Source organism: Heterodontus francisci, chromosome 20, assembly GCF_036365525.1.
Source record: "Heterodontus francisci isolate sHetFra1 chromosome 20, sHetFra1.hap1, whole genome shotgun sequence".
Classification (NCBI taxonomy): domain Eukaryota; kingdom Metazoa; phylum Chordata; class Chondrichthyes; order Heterodontiformes; family Heterodontidae; genus Heterodontus; species Heterodontus francisci.
Window position 1 is genome coordinate 10,581,893 of NC_090390.1, and position 26,496 is coordinate 10,608,388.

Consider the following 26,496-nt stretch of genomic DNA (forward strand, 5'->3'; position numbering starts at 1 on the left):
TAGGCTTAGGTTTCCATCCCCAAACAAGTTAACCCCTTCCCAACAGCACAAGCTGACAGAATGTGGGTTAATATGGATTCATTAAGGAAAGCCAGCACAGATTTGTTAGGGGCAAATCATGTTTAACTCATTTGGTTGAGTTTTTTGGTGAGGTAACAGAGAGGGCTGTTGAGGGTAATGCAATTGATTTGGTGTGCTTGGACTTCCAAAAGATGTTTGATAAAGTGCCATGTAATAGGCTTGTCAGCAAACTTAAAACCCATGGAATAAAAGGGACAGTGGCAGCATGGATGCAAAGTTGGCTGAGTGACAGGAAACAGAGAGTAGTGGTGAACAGTTGTTTTTCTGATTGGTGGAGGTATACGGTAGGGTTCCCTAGGGGTTGGTATTAGGACCACTGCTTTTCTTGATCTACTTTAATGACCTAGACTTGGGTATGCAGGGCACAATTTCAAAAGTTGCAGATGACACAAAACTTGAAAGTATTGTGAACTGAGGAGGATAGTGATAGACTTCAAGAGAACAAAGGCTGGTGGAATGGTCGGACACGTAGCAGATGAAATTTAATGCTGAGAAGTGTGAAGTGATGCATTTTTGTAGAAAAATGAGGAAAGGCAATATAAACTAAAGGGTGCAATTCTAAAGGGGGTGCATGAGCAGAGGGACCTGGAGGTATGTGTGCACAAATCATTGAATGTGGTAGGTTGAGAAAGCGGTCAATAAGGCATACAGATCCTGGACTTTATCAATAGAGGCATAGAAAACAAAAGCAAGGAAGTTATGATAAACCTGTATAAAACACTGGTTTTGTCTCAACTGGAGTATTGTGTCCCATTCTGGGCATTGCACTTCAGGAAGGATGTGAAGGCATTAGAGAGGGTGCAGAAGAAATTTATGGGAATGATTCCAGGGATGAGGGACTTCAATTACATAAATAGCTGTTCTCTTTAGAGAAGAGAATTTTCAGAGATTTGATAGAGGTGTTCAAAATCTTGAGGGGTCTGTTCAGAGCAGATAGGGAGAACAACCCCAGTCTCTACAACCTCACCTTGTTGCTAAAATCCCTCATCCGTGGAACCATTCTGGTAAATTGCCTCTGCACCCTCTCAAGGACCCTCACGTTCTTCCTAAAGTGTGGTGACCAGAACTGGATGCAGTACTCTAGTTGTAGCCTAACCGAGCTTTAGTCATAGAATCATAGGGCTCAATTTTGTGGAGGAGGTGGGCTCCCAGCGCTGGGCTGAAATGGCGGGTTCAGCCTTTTCGTATCCCCCAGAGCAATCCTCTGTCGTTTTGCTGCCTAATTATCACTCACCAGGATCCCTGTTGGTTTAATGCCGGGGTGCCGCCTCCAAGAGCTGCCGGCCAGTCACAGGGCAGGGAGCTCAGCAGTATCGGCAGTGCCACCACAAGCAGTGGCTGCTGCCAGTACTGCAGAGGCCTTGGACCCAGGCCCAGCGCTGGAACCCCAGACCTTGTGTAAGTCAGGCAGGTCGCCGGGCCCAGTCCAGAAGGCCCTGGTGAGGGGGGGCGTTGAGAGGGTGGGTATGAAGTCCAGTGTGGAGGGTGTCATGGAGGTGGAGGTTTTTCTGGCGGGGGTCCTCCTTGGCTACCGATTGCCTGGGACTGGCAGTGGGAAGAAGCCCTTAAGTGGCTATTAATAGGCCACTGAAGGGCCTCAGTTGACCTTTGGGTGGGAAGGCCGTCGTCGGTCTATCCTGCCCCTGGCAAAATCTCTTGGCAACAGGCTCTCCGCCCCCGGTCCCGTCGTGATTCTTTGGACCCCCCACCTCCAACCCCGCCTCAGGGGGCCCATAAAATCCAGCCCATGGAATCATTATGGCACAGAAGGAGGTCATTCATCATAACTTCTCTGCTTTTGTATTCAATATCTCTATTTATGAAGCCCAAGATGCTTTTTTAAATTCGTTTATGGAGATGTGGGCATCGCTGGCCAGGCCAGCATTTATTACCCATCCCTAATTTCCCATGAGAAGGTGGTGGTCAGCTGCCTTCTTGAGCCGCTGCAGTCCATGTGCAGTAGGTGCACCCATAGTGCTGTTAAGAAGGAAGTTCCAGGATTTTGACCCAGTGACAGTGAAGGAACGGCAATATAGTTCCAAGTCAGGATGGTATGTGGCTTGGAGGGGAACTTGCAGGTGGTGGTGTTCCCATGCATCTGCTGCCCTTGTCCTAGGTGGTAGAGGTCGCAGGTTTGGAATGTGCCATCTAAGGAGCCTTGATGTGTTGATGCAGTGCATCTTGTAGATGGTACACACTGCTGTCACTGTGCGTCGACGGTGGAGGGAATGTTTGTGGATGGGGTTCCAATCAAGTAGGCTGCTTTGTCCTGGATGGTGTTGAGCTTCTTGAGTGTTGTTGGAGCTGCACCCGTCCAGGCAAGTGGAGGATATTCCATCACACTCCTGACTTGTGCCTTGTAGATGCTAGACAGGCATTGGGGAGTCAGTAGATGAGTTAGTCACTGCAGGATTCCTAGCCTCTGACCTGTTCTTGTCGCCATAGTATTTATATGGCTACTCCAGCTCAGTTTCTGTTCAATCGTAACCCCAGGGTAGCCTATCTCAGTCCCTTTGCACTTGATTTGTATCATCCTCACTGTTTACCACACCTGCAAGTTTGGTTTCATTGAAAAACTTTGAAATTTTGCTTTGTATTCCAAGTCATTTATATATGTATCAAAAAAAGCAGTGGTCCTGGAACTGTCCCTTGGGAAACATGACTGTCTACCATCCTCCAATCTGAAAAACAATTTACCCCGACTCGTTTTCTGTCCTTAAGCCAATTTTTTATCCAAGCTGACATTGAACCTCCTATTCCAAGACCCTCAATTTTGTTAACCAGCCTTTTATGTGGTACTTTGTCAAATGCATTCTTAAAACCCTTATAGACAACATCCATTACATTCCCTTTATCAACCTTCACTTGGGTAAAAATGATCATTGTATCATGAGGTTTAGATTAGTAATGGAGAACAGCAAGGAACAATCTAAAGAAGAACTTCTAAATTGGAAGAGTTAACTTCAATGGGATGAAAGGGGACCTAGCCTAGATAAAATGGAACCAAAGACAGACAGGAAAAACTGTAATGGAAGAGATGTCCAAGATATGGTGACGGTACCAGAGGATTGGAGAGTGGTAAATGTGACACCCTTATTCAAAAAAGGGTGTAAGAACATTCCTTGTAACTACAGATCGGTCAGTTTAACATCAGTGGTGGGTACTGTTTTTTGAAACAATAATCAGGGGAAAAAAATTAACAGGCACTTGGAGCGGTTCGAGTTAATTAAGGAGAACCAGCATGGATTTGTAAAAGGTAGATCGTGCTTGATTAAGCTAATTGAATTTTTGATGAAGTAACAGATATATATATAAATATCTTGGAATACAGAGTAAAATTTCAAAGTTTGTCAATGATACCAAACTTGAAGGTGTGGCAAACAGTGAGGACGATACAAATCAGCAGCAATGGGACATAGCCTAGCAAAATGGGCAGACAGTGGCAGATGGAATTTAATACAAAGAAATATGGGGTGATGCATTTTGGCAGAAGCGACAGGGAAAGGCAATACAGACTGAATGGCACAGTTCTAAAGAATGTTCAGGGACAGAGGGACCTTGGGGTCCACATGAACAGATCCTTGAAGGTGGCAGCACATAGTTAGCATAGGTTCTGATGAAATGTTATCTCTGTTTTTCTCTCCACAGATGCCGCCTGACCTGCTGAGTATTTCCAGCATTTTCTGTTTTTATTTTAATTCGAAAAGCATGTTGGATCTTGGGCTTCATAAATAGAGGTATTGAGTACAAAAACAGGGACATTATGCTGTGTCTGGATTTTATGGGCCCCCCCTGAGGCGGGGTTGGAAGCAGGCGGCCCATAGAAGCATGGCGGAAGCGGAGAGCCATGCCGCCAAGAGATTTTGCCAGGGGCGGGATAGGCTGATGACGGCCTTCCCACCCAGAGGCTAATTGAGGCCCTTAAACAGCATATTAACAGCCACTTAAGGGCCTCTTCCCACCGCCGCTGGGACCTAACTGGCAGCGTGGGTGCTTCCAGACGTAGGGAGGGCACCTTGTAACACGAGGCACACTCCCTGTGGGCTTTGGGGGGTGGGGAGGGTTGGGTCCCTTCGTTGTGGGCAATTTGTATATAGACTTAATGGCACAGTTGTAAAGAGTATTCAGGGTCAGAGGGACCTTGGGGTTCGTGTACATAGATCTTTGAAAGTGGCAGGACATATTGAGAGAGTAATTGGAAAAGCATATGGGATCCTGGACTTTATAAATAGAGAAATTGAGTACAAAAGCAGGGAGGTTATGCTGAAAATTTATAAAGGTCTGGTTAGGTCACAGTGAGAGTATTGTGTCCAAATCTGGTGACCACACTTTAGGAAGGATGTGAGGGTCCTTGAAAGGGTCAAGAGGAGATTTACAGAATGGTTCCAGGGATGAGGGATTTTAGCTACAAGGATAGCTTAGAGAAGCTGGGGTTGTTCTCCTTGGAACAAAGAAGGTTGAGGAGAGATTTGATTGAGGTGTACAAGATTATGAGAGGTTTAGATAAGGAAGACAAGGAAAAACTGTTCCCATTATCGGATTGTACAAGGACTAGGGGACACAGATTTAAGGTATTGGGCAAGAGGTACAGGAGTGATGTATGGAAGAACTTTTTTATGCAGCGAATGATAATGGCCTGGGACTTGCTACCTCAGAGTGTGGTGGAAATGGAGACGAAGAATGATTTCAAAAGGAAGTTGGATGGGAAGTTGAGTGAAAAAAACTTGTAAATCTATGAGCAGGGGAATGGGACTAATTGATTGACAGTGAGGCAGCATGGACTCAATGGCCAAATGGCCTCCTCCTGTGCCTGAATGAGCCGATGACTTTATGAGTAGCTGTATTCTTATGTACAAACCTGGTTTGTATAACAGGAGCTATATTCGTCTGTATAAAACTGGCTTGTACAATAGGAGCTGTATTACTGTGTGCAAAGCTGACTTACACAACAGGAGCTGTATTACTGAGTACCAAACTGGCTTATATAACAGAAACTGTATTACTGAGTACAAAACTGATTTATACAACAGGAGCTGTATTACTGAGTACCTGGGCATCGACCAAGGCACCAGAAACGACAACGGCAAACCCAGCCCTGTCGACCCTGCAAAGTCCTCCTTACTAACATCTCGGGGCTTGTGCCAAAAATGGGAGAGCTGTCCCACAGCCTAGTCAAGCAACTGCCTGACGTAGTCATACTCACGGAATCATACCTTACAGATAATGTCCCAGACACTGCCATCACTATCCCTGGGTATGTCCTGACCCACCGGCAGGACAGACCCACCAGAGGTGGTGGCACAGTGGTATACAGTAGGGAGGGAGTTGCCCTGGGAGTCCTCAACATCGACTCCGGTCCCCATGAAGTCTCATGGCATCAGGTCAAATATGGGCAAGGTAACCTCCTACTGATGACTCAGTACTCCTCCATGTTGAACACCACTTGGAGGAAGCACTGAGGGTGGCAAGGGCACAAAATGTACTCTGGATGGGGGACTTCAATGTCCATCACCAAGAGTGGCTCGGTAGCACCACTACTGACCGAGCTGGCCGAGTCCTAAAGGACATAGCTGCTAGACTGGGTCTGTGGCAGGTGGTGGGGGAACCAACACGAGGGAAAAACATACTTGACCTCGTCCTCACCAATCTGCCTGCCGCAGATGTTTCTGTCCATGACAGTATTGGTAGGAGTGATGACAGTATTGGTAGGAGTGACCACCACACAGTACTTGTGGAAACGAAGTCCTGCCTTCACATTGAGGATACCGTCCATCGTGTTGTGTGGCACTATCACCGTGCTAAATGGGATAGATTTCAAACAGATCTAGGAATGCAAAACTGGGCATCCATGAGGCACTGTGGGCCATCAGCAGCAGCAGAATTGTACTCATCCACAATCTGTAACCTCATGGCCCGGCATATCCCCCACTCTACCATTACCATCAAGCCAGGAGACCAACCCTGGTTCAATGAAGAGTGCAGGAGGGCATGCCAGGAGCAGCACCAGGCATACCTCAAAATGAGGTGTCAACCTGGTGAAGCTACAACCCAGTACTACTTGCATTCCAAACTGCGTAAGCAGCATGCGATAGACAGAGCTAAGCGATCCCATAACCAACGGATCAGATCCAAGCTCTGCAGTCCTGCCACATCCAGCCGTGAATGGTGGTGGACAATTAAACAACTAACTGGAGGAGGTGGCTCCACAAATATCCCCATCCTCAATGATGGGGGAGGCCAGCACATCAGTGCGAAAGATAAGGCTGAAGAATTTTCAACAATCTTCAGCCAGAAGTGCCAAGTTGATGATCCATCTCGGTCTCCTCCTGAAGTCCCCAGCATCACAGATGCCAGACTTCAACCAGTTCGATTCACTCCGCATGATATCAAGAAACGACTGAAGGCACTGGATACTGCAAAAGCTATGGGGCCTGACAATATTCCGGCAATAGTACTGAAGACCTGTGCTCCAGAACTTGCCGCACCCCTAGCCAAGCTGTTCCAGTACAGCTACAACACTGGCCTCTACCCTGCAATGTGGAAAATTGCCCAGGTATGTCCTGTACACAAAAATCAGGACAAGTCCAACCCGGCCAATTACTGCCCCATCAGCCTACTCTCAATCATCAGTAAAGTGATGGAAGGTGTCATCAACAGTGCCATCAAGTGGCACTTGCTTAGCAATAACCTGCTCAGTGACGCTCAGTTTGGGTTCCGCCAGGGCCACTCAGCTCCTGACCTCATTACAGCCTTGGTTCAAACATGGACAAAAGAGCTGAACTCAAGAAGTGAGGTGAGAGTGGCTGCCCTTGACATCAAGGCAGCATTTGACCGAGTATGGCATCAAGGAGCCCAAGCAAAACTGAGGTCAATGGGAATCAAGGGGAAAATCCTCCACTGGCTGGAGTCATACCTAGCGCAAAGGAAGATGGTTGTGGTTGTTGGAGATCAATCATCTGAGCTCCAGGACATCACTGCAGGAGTTTTTCAGGGTAGTGTCCTAGGCCTAACCATCTTCAGCTGCTTCATCAATGACCTTCCTTCAGTCATGAGGTCAGAAGTGGGGATGTTCGCTGATGATTGTACAATGTTCAGCACCATTCGCGACTCCTCAGATACTGAAGCACTCCGTGTAGAAATGCAGCAAGACCTGGACAATATCCAGGCTTGGGCTGATAAGTGACAAGTAACATTCGCGCCACACAAGTGCCAGGCAATGACCATCTCCAACAAGAGAGAATCTAACCATCTCCCCTTGACATTCAACGGCATTACCATCGCTGAATCCCTCACTATCAACATCCTAGGGGCTACCATTGACCAGAAACTGAACTGGAGTAGCCATATAAATACCATGGCTACAAGAGCAGGTCAGAGGCAAGGATTCCTGAGGCGAGAAACTCACCTTCTGACTCCCCAAAGCCTGCCCACCATCTACAAGGCACAAGTCAGGAGTGTGATGGAATTCTCTCCACTTGCTTGGATGGGTGCAGCTCCACCAACACTCAAGAAGCTCGACACCATCCAGGACAAAGCAGCCCGCTTGATTGGCACCCCATCTGCAAACATTCACTCCCTCCACCACCGATGCACAGTAGCAGCAGTGTGTACCATCTACAAGATTTTTTAGATTTAGATTTAGAGATACAGCACTGAAACAGGCCCTTCGGCCCACCGAGTCTGTGCCGACCATTAACCACCCATTTATACTAATCCTACACTAATCCCATATTCCTACCACATCCTCACCTGTCCCTATATTCTCCTACCACCTACCTATACTAGGGGCAATTTATAATGGCCAATTTACTTATCAACCTGCAAGTCTTTTGGCTGTGGGAGGAAACCGGAGCACCCGGAGGAAACCCACGTAGGCACAGGGAGAACTTGCAAACTCCACACAGGCAGTCCCCAGAATTGAACCCGGGTCGCTGGAGCTGTGAGGCTGCGGTGCTAACCACTGCGCCACTGTGCACTGCAGCAATGCACCAAGGCTCCTTTGACAGCACCTTCCAAACCCGCGATCTCTACCAACTAGAAGGACAAGGGCAGCAAATATATGGGAACACCACCACCTGCAAGTTTCCCTCCAAGTCACACACCATCCTGACTTGGAACTATATCGTCGTTCCTTCACTGTCGCTGGGTCAAAATCCTGGAACTCCCTTCCTAACAGCACTGTGGGTTTTCCTACCACAAATGGACTGCAGCGGTTCAGGAAGGCAGCTCACCACCACCTTCTCAAGGGCAATTAGGGATGGGCCAATAAATGCTGGCATAGCCAGTGATGCCCACATCCCATGAATGAATAAAAAAAACTGGCTTATATAACAGGAGCTATATTACTGAGTACAAAACTGATTTATACAACAGGAGCTGTATTACTGAGTACCAAACTGATTTATACAGCTGGGGCTGTGTTACTGTGTACTAAACTGATTTATCCAGCAGGGGCTGTGTTACTGAGGACAAAACTGATTTATACAACAGGAGCTGTATTACTGAGTACAAAACTGGCATATATAACAGGAGCTGTATTACTGAGTACAAAACTTACTTAAATAACAGGAGCTGTATTACTGAGTACAAAACTTACTTATATAACAGGAGCTGTATTACTGTGTACTAAACTGATTTGTACAGCAGGAGCTGTATTACTGAGTACCAAACTGGCTTATATAACAGGAGCTGTATTACTGTGTACAAAACTGATTTGTACAGCAGGAGCTGTATTACTGAGTACCAAACTGGCTTATATAACAGGAGCTGTATTACTGAGTACCAAACTGGCTTATATAACAGGAGCTGTATTACTGTGTACAAAACTGGCTTATATAACAGGAGTTGTATTACTGAGTACAAAACTTACTTATATAACAGGAGTTGTATTACTGAGTACAAAACTTACTTATATAACAGGAGTTGTATTACTGTATACTAAACTGATTAATACAGCAGGGGCTGTATTACTGTGTACAAAACTGACTTATACAGCAGGAACTGTATGACTGTGTACAAAACTGATGTATATGGCAGGAGCTGTAGTACTGTGTACCAAACTGGCTTATATAACAGGCGCTGTATTACTGAGTACAAAACTGATTTATACAACAGGAGCTCTATTACTGTGTACCAAACTGGCTTATATAACAGGCGCTGTATTACTGAGTACAAAAGTGATTTATACAACAGGAGCTGTATTACTGAGTACCAAACTGGCTTATATAACAGGAGCTGTATTACTGTGTACTAAACTGATTTATACGGCAGGCGCTGTATTACTATGTACAAAACTGATTTATACAACAGGGGCTGTTTGCTATGTACATAACTTACTTATGCAGCAGGAGCTATATTACTGTGTACAAAACTGATTTATACAGCAGGAGCTGTTTTCTTTCCACATTGCAGAAGCTGGAGGCAGTGAATGCTGAGCTTAAGCAACAGCAGCAACAGGTTTTGGCGGCACTTGAATTAGTGAAGGAGAAGCAAGAGCAGGAAACGCTGGTACCGGAAATGAAGGTTAGTTCCATGTCGGCACTTTATTCAAGACCTGTCTGTGTTCACTGTGAGTGGGTACATATCGCAAGGTAGTATACTCTACTCTCAACAATTCTTGCTATGTTTAACTCCAGCCTCAATGAGATGCAGTGTGCCATCTTCTTTTGACATGAGGGGACAATCTTAACCAGGGCAGTGTGAGAATTTGAACTCAGTTTCAAAATTCTGGAAATTAAAAAGCTGGGATCTGTTCTAGTGACCATGACTTTGTCAATTGCTGTAAAAACCCTACTGGTTCACTTTGTCTTTTAAGAAAGGAAACCTGCAGTCCTCTTCTGACGCCCTATGTCATTTTGACAATTTCCAGTTTCCTGGCCCCAACCACCTCCTCTTCACTATGGACGTCCAATCTCTCTACACCTCCATCCCCCACCAGGATGGTTTGAGGGCTCTCTGCTTCTTCCTTGAACAGAAGCCCAACCAGTCCCCATCCACCACCACCCTCCTCTGCCTGGCTGAACTTGTTCTCACATTGAACAACTTCTCCTTCAACTCCACTCACTTCCTTCAAGTAAAAGGTTTTGCTATGGGAACCCACATGTTTCCCAGTTATGCCTGTCTTTTTGTGGGATATGTCGAACATTCCTTGTTCCAGTCCTACTCAGGCCTCCTCCCCCAACTCTTTGTCCGGTACATTGATGATTGTATCGGTGCGTTCCCTGCTCCTGCCCCGAACTGGGAAACTTTATCAACTTTGCTTCCAATTTCCACCCTTCTCTCACCTTTACATGGTCCATCTCCGACACTTCCCTTCTCTTCCTCCACTTCTGTCTCCATCTCTGGGGATAGGCTGTCTACTAATATCCATTATAAGCCCACCGACTCCCACAGCTACCTCGACTACACTTCTTCACACCCTGCCTCCTGTAAGGACTGCATTCCATTCTCCCAGTTTCTCCGTCTCCGACGCATCTGCTCTGATGATGCAACCTTCCATGACAGCAATTCTGATATGTCTTCCTTTTTCCTCAACTGAGTATTCCCCCCCACTGTGGTTGACAGGGCCCTCAACCATGTCCGGCCCATTTCCCGCACCTCTACCCTCACCCCTTCCCCTCCCTCCCAGAACTGCAACAGGGTTCCCCTTGTCCTCACTTTCCACTCCAGCAGCCTCCACATCCAAAGGATCATCCTCCGCCATTTCCGCCACATCCAGCGTGATGCCACTACCAAACGCATCTTCCCCTCCCCTCCCCTCCCCTCCCCTGTCAGCATTCCGACGGGATTGTTCCCTCCGCGATACGTTGGTCCACTCCTCCATTACCCCCGACACCTCGTCCCCTTCCCATGGCACCTTCCCATGCGATCGCAGGAGGTGTAATACCTGCCCATTTACCTCCTCTCACCTCACTATCCAAGGCCCCAAACACTCCTTTCAGGTGAAGCAGTGATTTACTTGTACTTCTTTCAATGTAGTATACTGTATTCGCTGCTCACAATGTGGTCTCTTCTACATTGGGGCGACCAAGCACAGACTGGGTGGTCACTTTGCGGAACACCTCCGTTCAATCCGCAAGCCTGACCCCGAGCTTCCAGTTGCTGGCCATTTCAACACACACCCCTGCTCTCATGCCCACATCTCTCCTGGGATTGCTGCAGTCTTCCGGTGAACATCAACACAGCATCTCATTTACCAATTAGGCATGTGACAGTCTGCCTCCCTTTTTATTTTTAGTTCTTTTTTCTTTTTTTTTATTTGTTTATTTTATTTTAGTTTGTTTCACCATTAATTTTTTTTTACCATGTGCCTACCCACTTTTTTTTCATGTTTGTGCTTTGGGCCAGGGCTGTTTATTTTTCTGTCAATTAACACCCTCTCTGCACAAATGCTTTGCCTTTCAGCACACCATTAACATACCATTTGCCTTTGCTCATGACCTTCTGGTCAGTTATTCTACGTGATCCTCCGTTCTATGCAACACCTTCCATTTTGTTATCTCTTGCCCCCCCCCCCCCCCCCTCCCCCGGCTTTATTTGCTTAAAACCTTTTACATTTCTAACATTTGCCAGTTCTGAAGAAGGGTCACTGACCTGAAATGTTAACTCTGCTTCTCTCTCCACGGATGCTGCCAGACCTGCTGAGTATTTCCAGCATTTCTTGTTTTTATTACCGCAGTCCTTACCCAGTCTGGACCTATACCTGACTCCAGACCCACATCAGCATAGTCGACTCGAAACTGCCCTCTGAAATCACCTAACGTGCCACCAGCCTTTAAAGAAGGTAGTTAATGCCGGCCTTGCCAGTAACTCCTACACTCAAAGAACAAAGAACAGTACAGCACAGGAACAGGCCATTCAGCCCTCCAAGCCTGCGCTGATCTTGATGCCTGCCTAAACTAAAACTTTCTGCACTTCCGGCGACCGTATCCCTCTATGGATAGAGTTGAACAGCAAGGGAGCTTCCTAGGGAGCTTACAGCCCAGGAGCCATCTTGGCTCTTTAAATCAGTTCATTTTAGCCCTAACTAAAAGATAACAGTTAGTTTAGTTTATGTTACCTGGGCTCACTGCCCTCCCCCAGCCACACCTGCTCTTGTTTTCTCAACAAAATTGATCCGGACGAAACTGAAGAGCACAGCTGTCGATACTTCAATCTCCGATCCTGCTGTCTTCACTGTCCAGAGTGTCTGAGGCCACGGCGTGCGGTAAGTCCATTGAGGAGAAGAAGGAGCAGCGGGACCCGAGGGAAGCCTTGAGAAAAGGTGCCCCAAACACCCAAAAAATCCATGAACGGCTCCTCGGCCGCAACTTCAAAGCGCCCGCGGGAGATGGCTCGGAGAGCATCTGCAGCGCACTGTCGGCAATGCGGTATGCCTTTATTTAAACCACATCAAAAAACCCTTAGCGAATATAACCACCCTTGTAAGTCTGCCAAAAGATGCTTCACCTCCCGAAGGACGCGGATGAGCTTTCCAGATGTCGATGGTGGGAACTGAGGAAATGGCTTATTACCTGCACCCGCTTTCCCTCCCACTTCCCTTTCCCCCCTTTCCACATCCCCCCTTCCCCTTCCCTGCTCCACCCTCTCAGCCCACCCCCTCACAACCCCGTCCCAGCCCCCCCCCTCTCCCCATCTTCCCCCGGCACCCCCTTCCCCTGCACCCCCCCCACCCCCTTACAGCCCCCTTCCCAGCTCCCCCACGCACCCCCCTCCCTCCACCCACTTCCCCTGCACCCCCCCCCCACCCCCTCACAGCCCCCTTCCCAGCTCCCCCACACACCCCCCTCCCTCTACCCCTCCCCCTTGCATCCCCTCCTCCCACCGGCATCATCCTACACCTGTGCAGGGGCCCTAACAACCCCACTGCCTTGTGGGCGTCTCGGGAGAGACCAAGGCTAAGGGAGTAAACCCTAACAGAAAATCCGGAGCGGAACCCCGTAGGCGGTCATGTGTCACCTTTGGCATGTTTCCGGCAGTTCCTGCAGCCATACCGGTGCCAAACGTCGTGCTCTGCACTCCTTTGGACCCCACCAGAAAGGCCGAGAGGGGGGTTTTGACGACTGGGCAACTCTCAACCTCCATAAATTCGCCCAGGCATGCGCCATGGAGAAGTCACTCCATAGTTGCCTCACAGCGACAGAAACAACACGGAAGGCAGCAGTTACGGGTTAGAAGTCCAGATAAATTGGCGTAGAAACTGGGCGTCACGGGTTGCCTTTGTCGGTGGGAGAGATCATCGCACCTCACTGGACAGTTACCGCCCGCCTCAAACCGGGCAACCCCCGGTCAATAAGGTTCTGTCCCGCCACAGTCTACCTGCTTCAAGGGGTGCTTGGAGCTCAGGGTCATTGCCCGAAAGGTGGACTGAAACACCGCACCAAACAACACGAAAAAAGGAAAGAAGGTACCAGCCCTTCGCTTTGAAAGCTGGAACGTCAGAACTATGTGTCCTGGACTGTCGGAAGACCTTACACAAATCAAGGATTCTCGGAAGACTGTCATCATTAACAATGAGCTCAGTAGACTCAATGTGGACATTGCAGCACTTCAGGAGACACGCCTCCCTGCGAGCGGATCTCTAAGAGAGCAAGACTACACCTTCTTCTGGCAGGGCAGGGATCCTGAAGAACCAAGACAGCATGGAGTGGGCTTCGCCATCAGAAACTCCTTGCTCAGCATGATAGATCCTCCCTCAAATGGCTCGGAACGCATACTATCCATCCGACTGCTCACCGCCTCTGGCCCAGTACACCTACTCAGCATCTATGCTCCAACACTCTGCTCCCCACCTGAAGCTAAAGATCAGTTCTACGAGGAACTCCATAACATCGTTAACAGCACCCGCAACACTGAACACCTATTCCTGCTGGGGGACTTTAACGCCAGGGTTGGGGCCGACCATGACTCATGGCCCTCCTGCCTTGGGCGCTATGGCGTTGGAAGGATGAATGAGAACGGGCAGAAACTGCTTGAGTTGTGTACCTATCATAACCTCTGCATCACCAACTCGTTCTTTCACACTAAACCCTGTCACTAGGTTTCATGGAGGCACCCAAGATCGCGTTGTTGGCACCAGCTAGACCTCATTGTCACAAGGCGAGCCGCCTTAAACAGTGTTCAAATCACACGCAGCTTCCACAGTGCAGACTGCGACACCGACCACTCCCTGGTGTGCAGCAAGATTAGACTCAGACCAAAGAAGTTGCATCATTCCAAGCAGAAGGGCCACCCGCGCATCAACACGAGCAGAATTTCTCACCCACAGCTGTTACAAAAATTTCTAAATTCACTTGTAACAGCCCTTCAAAACACTCCCACAGTGGATGCTGAGACCAAGTGGGCCCACATCAGAGACGCCATCGATGAGTCAGCTTTGAGCACCAACGACAAAAGTGCGAAGAGAAATGCATACTGGTTTCAATCTCATAATGAAGAGCTGGAACCTATCATAGCCGCTAAGCGCATTGCACTGTTGAACTACAAGAAAGCCCCCAGCTAGTTAACATCCGTAGCACTTAAAGCAGCCAGAAGCACTGCACAAAGAACAGCCAGGCGCTGCGCAAACGACTACTGGCAACACCTATGCAATCATATTCAGCTGGCCTCAGACACCGGAAACATCAGAGGAATGTGTGATGGCATTAAGAGAGCTCTTGGGCCAACCATCAAGAAGATCGCCCCCCTCAAATCTAAATCAGGGGACATAATCACTGACCAACGCAAACAAATGGACCGCTGGGTTGAGCACTACCTAGAACTGTACTCCAGGGAGAATGTTGTCACTGAGACTGCCTTCAATGCAGCCCAGCCTCTACCAGTCATGGATGAGCTGGACATACAGCCAACCAAATCGGAACTCAGTGATGCCATTGATTCTCTAGCCAGCGGAAAAGCCCCTGGGAAGGACAGCATTACCCCTGAAATAATCAAGAGTGCCAAGCCTGCTATACTCTCAGCACTACATGAACTGCTATGCCTGTGCTGGGACGAGGGAGCAGTACCTCAGGACATGCGCGATGCCGATATCATCACCCTCTATAAAAACAAAGGTGACCGAGGTGACTGCAACAACTACCGTGGAATCTCCCTGCTCAGCATAGTGGGGAAATTCTTTGCTCGAGTTGCTCTAAACAGGCTCCAGAAGCTGGCCGAGCGTGTCTACCCTGAGGCACAGTGTGGCATTCGTGCAGAGAGACCGACCATTGACATGCTGTTCTCCCTTCGTCAGATACAGGAGAAATGCCGCGAACAACAGATGCCCCTCGACATTGCTTTCATTGATCTCACCAAAGCCTTTGACCTGTTCAGCAGACGTGGTCTCTTCAGACTACTAGAAAAGATTGGATGCCCACCAAAGCTACTAAGTATCATCACCTCATTCCATGACAATATGAAAGGCACAATTCAACATGGTGGCTCCTCATCAGACCCCTTTCCTATCCTGAGTGGCGTGAAACAAGGCTGTGTTCTCGCACCCACACTTTTTGGGATTTTCTTCTCCCTGCTGCTTTCACATGTGTTCAAGTCCTCTGAAGAAGGAATTTTCCTCCACACAAGATCAGGTGGCAGGTTGTTCAACCTTGCCCGTCTAAGAGCGAAGTCCAAAGTATGGAAAGTCCTCATCAGGGAACTCCTCTTTGCTGACGATGCTGCTTTAACATCTCACACTGAAGAGTGCCTGCAGAGTCTCATCAACAGGTTTGCGGCTGCCTGCAATGAATTTGGCCTAACCATCAGCCTCAAGAAAACGAACATCATGGGGCAGGACATCAGAAATGCTCCATCCATCAATATTGGTGACCACGCTCTGGAAGTGGTTCAAGAGTTCACCTCCCTCGGTTCAACTATCACCACTAACCTGTCTCCAGATGCAGAAATCAACAAGCACATGGGAAAGGCTTCCACTGCTATGTCCAGACTGGCCAAGAGACTGTGGGAAAATGGCGCACTGACATGGAACACAAAAGTCCGAGTGTATCAAGCCTGTGTCCTCAGTACCTTGCTCTACGGCAGCGAGGCCTGGACAACGTATGTCAGCCAAGAGCGACGTCTCAATTCATTCCATCTTCGCTCCCTCCGGAGAATACTTGGCATCAGGTGGCAGGACCGTATCTCGAACACAGAGGTCCTCGAGGCGGCCAACATCCCCAGCTTATACACACTACTGGGTCAGCGGTGCTTGAGATGGCTTGGCCATGTGAGCCGCATGGAAGATGGCAGGATCCCCAAAGACACATTATACAGCGAGCTGGTATCAGACCCACCGGCCGTCCATGTCTCCGCTTTAAAGACGTCTGCAAACGCGACATGAAATCCTGTGACATTGATCACAAGTCGTGGGAGTCAGTTGCCAGCATTCGCCAGAGCTGGCGGACAGCCATAAAGGCGAGGCTAAAGTGTGGCGAGTCGAAGAGACTTAGCAGTTGGCAGGAAAAAAGACAGAGGCGCAAGGGAAGAGCCAACTGTGCAACAGCCCCGACAATCAAATTTTTCTGCAGCACCTGTGGAAGAGCCTGTCACTCCAGAATTGGCCTTTATAGCCAGTCCAGGCGATGCTCCACACACCATTGACCACCTCCAGGCGCTTACCCATTGTCTCTTGAGATAAGGAGGCCAAAGAAAGAAGATCCCTCTATTCGCATCCTATTCATGTATTTGTCAAGATGCCTCTTAAACGTCACTATCGTACCTGCTTCCACCACTTCCCCCGGCAACAAGTTCCAGGCACTCACCACCCTCTGTGTAAAGAACTTGCCTCGCACATCCCCTCTAAACTTTGCCCCTCTCACCTTAAACCTATGTCGCCTAGTAACTGACTCTTCCACCCTAGGGAAAACCTTCTGACTATCCACTCTGTCCATGCCGCTCATAACTTTGTAAACCTCTATCATGTCGCCCCTCCACCTCCGTCGTTCCAGTGAAAACAATCCGAGTTTATCCAACCTCTCCTCATAGCTAATGCCCTCCAGACCAGGCAAAATCCTGGTAAATCTCTTCTGTACCCTCTCCAAAGCCTCCACGTCCTTCTGGTAGTGTGGCAACTAGAATTGCACGCAGTATTCTAAGTGTGGCCTAACTAACGTTCTGTACAGCTGCAGCATGACTTGCCAATTTTTATACTCTATGCCCCAACCGATGAAGGCAAGCATGCCGTATGCCTTCTTGACTACCTTATCCACCTACGTTGCCACTTTCAGTGACCTGTGGACCTGTACGCCCAGATCTCTCTGCCTGTCAATACTCCTAAGGGTTCTGCCATTTACTGTATACTTCCCACCTGCAATAGACCTTCCAAAATGCATTACCTCACATTTGTCTGGATTAAACTCCATTTGCCATTTCTCCGCCCAAGTCTCCAACCGATCTATATCTTGCTGTATCTTCTGACAATCCTCATCACTATCCGCAACTCGACCAACATTTGTGTCGTCCGCAAACTTACTAATCAGACCAGCGACATTTTCCTCCAAATCATTTATATATACTACAAAGAGCAAAGGTCCCAGCACTGATCCCTGTGTAACACCACTAGTCACAGCCCTCCATTCAGAAAAGCACCCTTCCACTGCTACCCTCTGTCTTCTATGACAGAGCCAGTTCTGTATCCATCTTGCCAGCTCACCTCTGATCCCGTGTGACTTCACCTTTTGTACGAGTCTGCCATGAGGGACCTTGTCAAAGGCTTTACTGAAGTCCATATAGATAACATCCACTGCCCTTCCTTCATCAATGATCTTCGTCACTTCCCCAAAAAACTCAATCAATTTAGTGAGACCCAACCTCCGCTTCACAAAACCATGCTGCCTCTCGCTAATAAGTTTGTTTGTTTCCAAATGGGAGTAAATCCTGTCCCGAAGAATCCTCTCTAATAATTTCCCTACCACTGACATAAGGCTCACCTGCCTATAATTTCCTGGATTATCGTTGCACCCCTTCTTAAACAAAGGAACAACATTGGCTATTCTCCAGTCCTCTGGCACTTCACCTGTAGCTAATGAGGATGCAAAGATTTCTGTCAAGGCCCCAGCAATTTCTTCCCTTCCCACCCTCAGTATTCTGGGGTAGATCCCATCAGGCCCTGGGGACTTATCTACCTTAATGCTTTGCAAGACACCCATCACCTCCTCCTTTTTGATAATGAGATGACTGAGACTATCTACACTCCCTTCCCTAGGCTCATCATCCACCAAGTCTTTCTCTTTGGTGAAGACTGATGCAACGTACTCATTTAGTACCTCACCCATTTCCTCTGACTCCACACATAGATTCCCTTCTCTGTTTTTGAGTTGGCCAACCCTTTCCCTAGTTACCCTCTTGCTCTTTATATACGTATAAAAAGCCTTGGGATTTTCCTTAATCCTGTTTGCCAATGACTTTTCATGACCCCTTTTAGCCCTCCTGACTCCTTGCTTAAGTTCCTTCCTACTGTCTTTATATTCCTCAAGGGATTCATCTGTTCCTAGCCTTCCAGCCCTTACGAATGCTTCCTTTTTCTTTTTGACTAGGCTCACAATATCCCGCGTTATCCAAGGTTCCCGAAACTTGCCAAACTTATCCTTCTTCCTCACAGGAACATGCCGGTCCTGGATTCTAATCAACTGATGTTTGAAAGACTCCCACATGTCAGATGTTGATTTACCCTCAAACAGCCGCCCCCAATCTAAATTCTTCAGTTCCTGCCTAATATTGTTATAATTAGCCTTCCCCCAATTTAGCACCTTCACCCGAGGACTACTCTTATCCTTATCCACAAGTACCTTAAAACTTATGGAATTATGGTCACTGTTCCTGAAATGCACCCCGACTGAAACTTCGACCACCTGGCTGGGTTCATTCCCCAATACCAGGTCCAGTATGGCCCCATCCCTTGTTAGACTATCTACATATTGTTTCAAGAAGCCCTCCTGGATGCTCCTTACAAATTCTGCCCCATCCAAGCCCCTAGCACTAAGTGAGTCCCAGTCAATATAGGGGAAGTTAAAATCACCCTCCACTACAACCCTGTTACCTTTACATCTTTCCAAAATCTGTCTACATATCTGCTCCTCTACCTCCCGCTGGCTGTTGGGAGGCCTGTAGAAAACCCCCAACATCGTGACTGCACCCTTCCTATTCCTGAGCTCCACCCATATTGCCTCGCTGCATGACCCCTCTGAGGTGTCCTCCCGCAGTACAGCTGTGATATTCTCCTTAACCAGTAATGCAACTTCCCCACCCCTTTTACATCCCCCTCTATCCCGCCTGAAGCTTCGAAATCCTTTAACATTTAGCTGCCAATCCTGTCCTTCCCTCAGCCAAGTCTCTGTAATAGCAACAACATCATAGTTCCAAGTACTAATCCAAGTTCTAAGTTCATCTGCCTTACCTGTTATACTTCTCGCATTGAAACAAATGCACTTCAGACAACCAGTCCTGCTGCGCTCTGCAACATCTCCCTGCCTGCTCTTCCTCTTAGTCCTACTGGCCTTATTTACTAGTTCCCCCTCATTTATTTCACTTGCTTTCCTCCTGCTCTGGATAACACTCCCCCGCCCCCCCCCCGCCACACTAGTTTAAACCCTCCCGAGTGACGCTAGCAAACCTCGCAGCCAGGATATTTGTGCCCCTCCAGTTTAGATGCAACCCGTCCTTCTTGTCCAGGTCCCATCTGTCCCTGAAGAGATCCAAATGGTCCAGATATCTGAAATCCTCCCTCCTACACCAGCTGTTCAGCCACGTGTTTAGATGCACTATCTTCCTATTTCTAGCCTCACTGGCACGTGGCACAGGGAGAAATCCCGAGATTACAACCCTAGAGGTCCTGTCTTTTAACCTTCTACCTAACTCCTTAAACTCCCCCTGCAGGACCTTGTCACTCTTCCTGCCTATGTCGATCGTACCTATGTGTACCACAACCTCTGGCTGTTCATCCTCCCCCTTCAGAATGCCCCCTGTCCGTTCAGAGACATCCTTGACCCTGGCACCAGGGAGGCAACATACCATCCTGGAGTCTCTTTCACGTCCACAGAAGCGCCTATCTGTGCCCCTGACTATAGAGTCCCCTATAACTATTGCTCTTCTGCGCTTTGTCCCTCCCTGCTGAACAACAGTGCCAGCCGTGGTGCCACTGCTCTGGCTGCTGCTGTTTTCCCCTGATAGGCCATCCCCCCCAACAGTATCCAAAACGGTATACTTGTTAGAAAGGGGGATAGCCACAGGGGATTCCTACACTGACTGCCTGCCCCTTCTAGCGGTCACCCATCTATCTGCCTGCACCTTGGGTGTAACCACTTCTCTAAAACTCCTGTCTATGACGCTTTCTGCCACCTGCATGCTCCTAAATGCATCCAGTTGCCGCTCCAACCGATCCATGCGGTCTGTGAGGAGCTGCAACTGGGTACACTTCCTGCAGATGTAGTCGTCCGGAACGCTGGAAGCGTCACGGACCTCCCACATCTCACAGGTGAAACACTTCACCCCTCTAACTGACATTTCTATCAGTAATTAATAAATTAATTTAAAATAAATAAATACTTATTAAATCCTTACTAAATTGTTATAATTAACTATATGGTCCCTAATGCTAAATTCCTCCTATAAGTATTAAATGCTAACTAAACACAGTAATTTCCTCCCTCTGGTTTAGTTACTCTACTTATTAATTAGTTAATTAGGGTTTTATTTAATTTTTATCAATGTTTTATTTTCAAATTCAGTAAAAATTCCCTACTAGCCAATCAGGTCACAGCTTTCCTGTGACATCACTTTCAGTTTTTTTTACCAGAGATAAGTTTTTTATACTTACTGGTCCGGAACTCCGCCCTCCGAGTCTTCTCCCAGTCAGCTGTGCTCTTTGGAAGCTCTCGGCTCCCCTCACTCTGAGGACAGGTCGGAAATGAAAGGAGCTCCTCACTCCCTCCTCACCGAACTTCCTCAGTTACCAAACTTCCACTATAGCACTCGAATGCAACCCAAGTCAGCACTCCAGTGCAAACAAAGTCAGCACTGTAAGATGGCTCACTTTTATACTGACTGACTCTAGCCCCTGAAAACTGGTTTAGCCGTGAATGAAAACAACTTGTCAGTAATTGAGAGACACAATGAGTGTGAGTGATGAGAATGGTGCAGATGGGGCTTGGGTTGATCAGAGCAGGGTTCTTCTGTTTGGGAATGGAAGGTTGGGCAGAAAGGGGAATCGCAGCAAGCTGCACTTTATTTTCTCTGCATTTGCTCATACTTTCCCACTGGGGTGTATCTTCAATTTCTCTCCCTCTGATCTTCTGACTTTTTTTCTCAACCTTTTTTCCACTGGCTGCTTGCTCTTTCTCGCCTTGTTCTTCTCTGACTAATTTCTATATCTCATTCCATTCATTCTTTCTCTGCTTTTGCTTGACTTCCTCTGTCTAAAACCACACAGATCACACCGACTGCACTGACCACACATTTAACATACTCATCTCTCTCTCATACATACACATCCATATCTCTCAAATATACTCAGCTCTTTATCTCACACACCCGTATCTCTCTAACATACTCATATCTCTCTCAAACATCCATATCTCTCAAATGTAGTCATCTCTTTCTCTATCTCACACACCCGTATCTTTCAAACATACTCTTGTTGGTCTCTCTCTCTCTATCTATCTATCTCATACCCATATCTATGTAACAGGCTCTTCTCTCTTTCTCGCACACCTATCTCTTGACCATACTCATTTCTCTCTATCTCACCCACCTGTATATCTCTACTGTACTCATCTCTCTCTCTCGTACGTCTCTAATATACTCAACTCTTTCTCTCTCTCACACCCCTATCTTTCTTTTTTTCTTTTGGGCCTCCTTATCTCGAGAGACAATGGATACGCGCCTGGAGGTGGTCAGTGGTTTGTGAAGCAGCGCCTGGAGTGGCTATAAAGGCCAATTCTGGAGTGACAGGCTCTTCCACAGGTGCTGCAGAGAAATTTGTTTGTTGGGGCTGTTGCACAGTTGGCTCTCCCCTTGCGCCTCTGTCTTTTTTCCTGCCAACTACTAAGTCTCTTCGACTCGCCACAATTTAGCCCTGTCTTTATGGCTGCCCGCCAGCTCTGGCGAATGCTGGCAACTGACTCCCACGACTTGTGATCAATGTCACACGATTTCATGTCGCGTTTGCAGACGTCTTTATAACGGAGACATGGACGGCCGGTGGGTCTGATACCAGTGGCGAGCTCGCTGTACAATGTGTCTTTGGGGATCCTGCCATCTTCCATGCGGCTCACATGGCCAAGCCATCTCAAGCGCCGCTGACTCAGTAGTGTGTATAAGCTGGGGGTGTTGGCCGCTTCAAGGACTTCTGTGTTGGAGATATAGTCCTGCCACCTGATGCCAAGTATTCTCCGAAGGCAGCGAAGATGGAATGAATTGAGACGTCGCTCTTGGCTGGCATACGTTGTCCAGGCCTCGCTGCCGTAGAGCAAGGTACTGAGGACACAGGCCTGATACACTCGGACTTTTGTGTTTCGTGTCAGTGCGCCATTTTCCCACACTCTCTTGGCCAGTCTGGACATAGCAGTGGAAGCCTTACCCATGCGCTTGTTGATTTCTGCATCTAGAGACAGGTTACTGGTGATAGTTGAGCCTAGGTAGGTGAACTCTTGAACCACTTCCAGAGCGTGGTCGCCAATATTGATGGATGGAGCATTTCTGACATCCTGCCCCATGATGTTCGTTTTCTTGAGGCTGATGGTTAGGCCAAATTCATTGCAGGCAGACGCAAACCTGTCGATGAGACTCTGCAGGCATTCTTCAGTGTGAGATGTTAAAGCAGCATCGTCAGCAAAGAGGAGTTCTCTGATGAGGACTTTCCGTACTTTGGACTTCGCTCTTAGACGGGCAAGGTTGAACAACCTGCCCCCTGATCTTGTGTGGAGGAAAATTCCTTCTTCAGAGGATTTGAACGCATGTGAAAGCAGCAGGGAGAAGAAAATCCCAAAAAGTGTGGGTGCGAGAACACAGCCCTGTTTCACACCACTCAGGATAGGAAAGGGCTCTGATGAGGAGCCACCATGTTGAATTGTGCCTTTCATATTGTCATGGAATGAGGTGATGATACTTAGTAGCTTTGGTGGACATCCGATCTTTTCTAGTAGTCTGAAGAGACCACGTCTGCTGACGAGGTCAAAGGCTTTGGTGAGATCAATGAAAGCAATGTAGAGGGGCATCTGTTGTTCACGGCATTTCTCCTGTATCTGACGAAGGGAGAACAGCATGTCAATAGTCGATCTCTCTGCACGAAAGCCACACTGTGCCTCAGGGTAGACGCGCTCGGCCAGCTTCTGGAGCCTGTTCAGAGCGACTCGAGCAAAGACTTTCCCCACTATGCTGAGCAGGGAGATTCCACGGTAGTTGTTGCAGTCACCGCGGTCACCTTTGTTTTTATAGAGGGTGATGATGTTGGCATCGCGCATGTCCTGGGGTACTGCTCCCTCGTCCCAGCACAGGCATAGCAGTTCATGTAGTGCTGAGAGTATAGCAGGCTTGGCACTCTTGATTATTTCAGGGGTAATGCTGTCCTTCCCAGGGGCTTTTCCACTGGCTAGGGAATCAATGGCATCACTGAGTTCCGATTTGGTTGGCTGTATGTCCAGCTCATCCATGACTGGTAGAGGCTGGGCTGCATTGAGGGCAGTCTCAGTGACAGCATTCTCCCTGGAGTACAGTTCTAGGTAGTGCTCAACCCAGCGGTCCATCTGTTTGCGTTGGTCAGTGATTATGTCCCCCGATTTAGATTTGAGGGGGGTGATCTTCTTGATGGTTGGCCCAAGAGCTCTCTTCATGCCATCATACATTCCTCTGATGTTTCCGGTGTCTGAGGCCAGCTGAATATGACTGCATAGGTGTTGCCAGTAGTCGTTTGCGCAACGCCTAGCTGTTCTTTGTGCAGTACTTCTGGCTGCTTTAAGTGCTTTAAGTGCTTTAAGTGCTGGGCGCCACGGGTTGCCTTTGTCGGTGGGAGAGGTCATTGCACCTCACTGGACAGCTACCGCCCGCCTCAAACCGGGCAGCCCCCGGTCAATAAGGTTCTGTCCCGCCACAGTCTGCCTGCTTCAATGGGTGCTTGGAGCTCAGGGTCATTGCCCGAAAGGTGGACTGATACACCGCACCAAACAACATGAAAAAAGGAAAGAAGGTACCAGCCCTTCGCTTTGCAAGCTGGAACGTCAGAACTATGTGTCCTGGCCTGTCGGAAGACCTTACACAAATCAACGATTCTCGGAAGACCGCCATTATTAACAACGAGCTCAGTAGATTCAATGTGGACATTGCAGCACTTCAGGAGACTCGCCTCCCCGCGAGTGGCTCTCTAGCAGAGCAAGACTACACCTTCTTCTGGCAGGGCAGGGATCCTGAAGAACCAAGACAGCATGGAGTGGGCTTCGCCATCAGAAACTCCTTGCTCAGCATGATAGAGCCTCCCTCAAATGGCTCGGAACGCATACTGTCCATCCGACTGCTCACCACCTCTGGTCCAGTACACCTACTCAGCATCTATGCTCCAACACTCTGCTCCGCACCTGAAGCTAAAGACCAGTTCCATGAACAACTCCATAACATCATTAGCAGCATCCCCAACACCGAACACCTATTCCTGCTGGGGGACTTTAATGCCAGGGTTGGGGCCGACCATGACTCATGGCCCTCCTGCCTTGGGCGCTATGGCGTTGGAAGGATGAATGAGAACGGGCAGAGACTGCTTGAGTTGTGTACCTATCATAACCTCTGCATCACCAACTCGTTCTTTCACACTAAACCCTGTCACCAGGTTTCATGGAGGCACCCAAGATCACGTCGTTGGCACCAGCTAGACCTCATTGTCACAAGGCGAGCCACCTTAAACAGTGTTCAAATCACACGCAGCTTCCACAGTGCGGACTGCGACACCGACCACTCCCTGGTGTGCAGCAAGGTTAGACTCAGACCAAAGAAGTTGCATCATTCCAAGCAGAAGGGCCACCCGCGCATCAACACGAGCAGAATTTCTCACCCACAGCTGTTACAAAAATTTCTAAATTCACTTGTAACAGCCCTTCAAAACACTCCCACAGGGGATGCTGAGACCAAGTGGGCCCACATCAGAGACGCCATCTATGAGTCAGCTTTGACCACCTACGGCAAAAGTGCGAAGAGAAATGCAGACTGGTTTCAATCTCATAATGAAGAGCTGGAACCTGTCATAGCCGCTAAGCGCATTGCACTTTTGAACTACAAGAAAGCCCCCAGCGATTTAACCCCTATCTAACATACACTAATATACTAATCTAATATACTCATCTTTCTCTCTACACCTGTATCGCCTTAAAATTCTCATCTTTCTCTCACACACATCCAAATCTCTCTAAGGTACTCATCTCTCCTTTTGTCTCTCATGTATCTCTCTGACATACTCATCTCTCTCTCTCACACACCCCTATCTAACATACTCATCTCTCTCTCTCACACCCCTATCTAAAATATTCATCTCTCTCTCTCTCACATACCTGTATCTCCCTAAAATCTTCATCTCTTTCACACGCCCATATCTCTCTAACAGGCTCGTCACTCTTTCTCGCCCACCTCTAGCTCGCGACCATGCTCATTTCTCTTTCTCCCTCACACACCCGTATCTCTCTAACATTCTCATCTCTCTCTCACACACCCTTATCTCTCTAACATATTCATATTTCTCTCTCTCTCACACACACCCGTATCTCTCTAACATACTTTTTTCTCCCTCTCTTTCTCTCACACTCATATCTTTGTAACATATGCATCTCTCTCTCTCTCTTTCACACCTATATCTCTCAAACATACTCATCTCTCTCACATATCTATCTCTTCCTCTTTCACACCCATATCTTTCTGAGATACTAGTAAGATCATAAGAAATAGGAGCAGGAGTAGGCCATTCGTCCATCGAGCCTGCTCCACCACTCAATAAGATCATGGCTGATCTGATAAGAACATAAGAAACAGGAGCAGGATTAGGCCATTCGGTCCCTCAAACCTGCCCCGCCATTCAATAAGATCATGGCTGATCTGCCCCAGCCCTTAACTCCTCTTTCGTGTCAGCTCCTCATAGCCCTCAACTCCCCGATATTTCAAAAATCTATCTATCTTCTCTTTAAATACTTTTAGTGATCTAGCCTCCACAACTCTCTGGGGTAGAGAATTTCACTTTCCTGCCTGCCCCCCCCCCCCCACCCCAATAGCCCTTGACTCCCTTGTAGATCAAAAATCTGTCTAAATCAGTCTTGAATATATCCAATGTCCCAGCCCCCACTGCTCTCTGGGAAGAGAATTCCAAAGATTAACCACCCTCTGAGAGAAGAAATTCTTGCTCATCTCCATGTTAACCTTTATTCTTAAACTGTGCCCCTAATTCTAGATTCCCGCATGAGGGGAAACATCCTCTCA

General features: G+C 48.1%; 1 protein-coding gene across 3 annotated transcripts in view; it reads left to right on the forward strand.

Moving 5' to 3' along the window:
- Positions 1-26,496, forward strand: part of LOC137380898 (DPY30 domain-containing protein 1-like) — a 597,603-nt gene that overhangs the window by 255,159 nt on the left and 315,948 nt on the right. For all 3 annotated transcript variants that reach the window (XM_068053301.1, XM_068053303.1, XM_068053302.1), the window contains exon 4: positions 9,493-9,603. In XM_068053301.1, the coding sequence (XP_067909402.1) occupies positions 9,493-9,603 (111 nt within the window). The remainder of the gene's footprint in view (positions 1-9,492; positions 9,604-26,496) is intronic.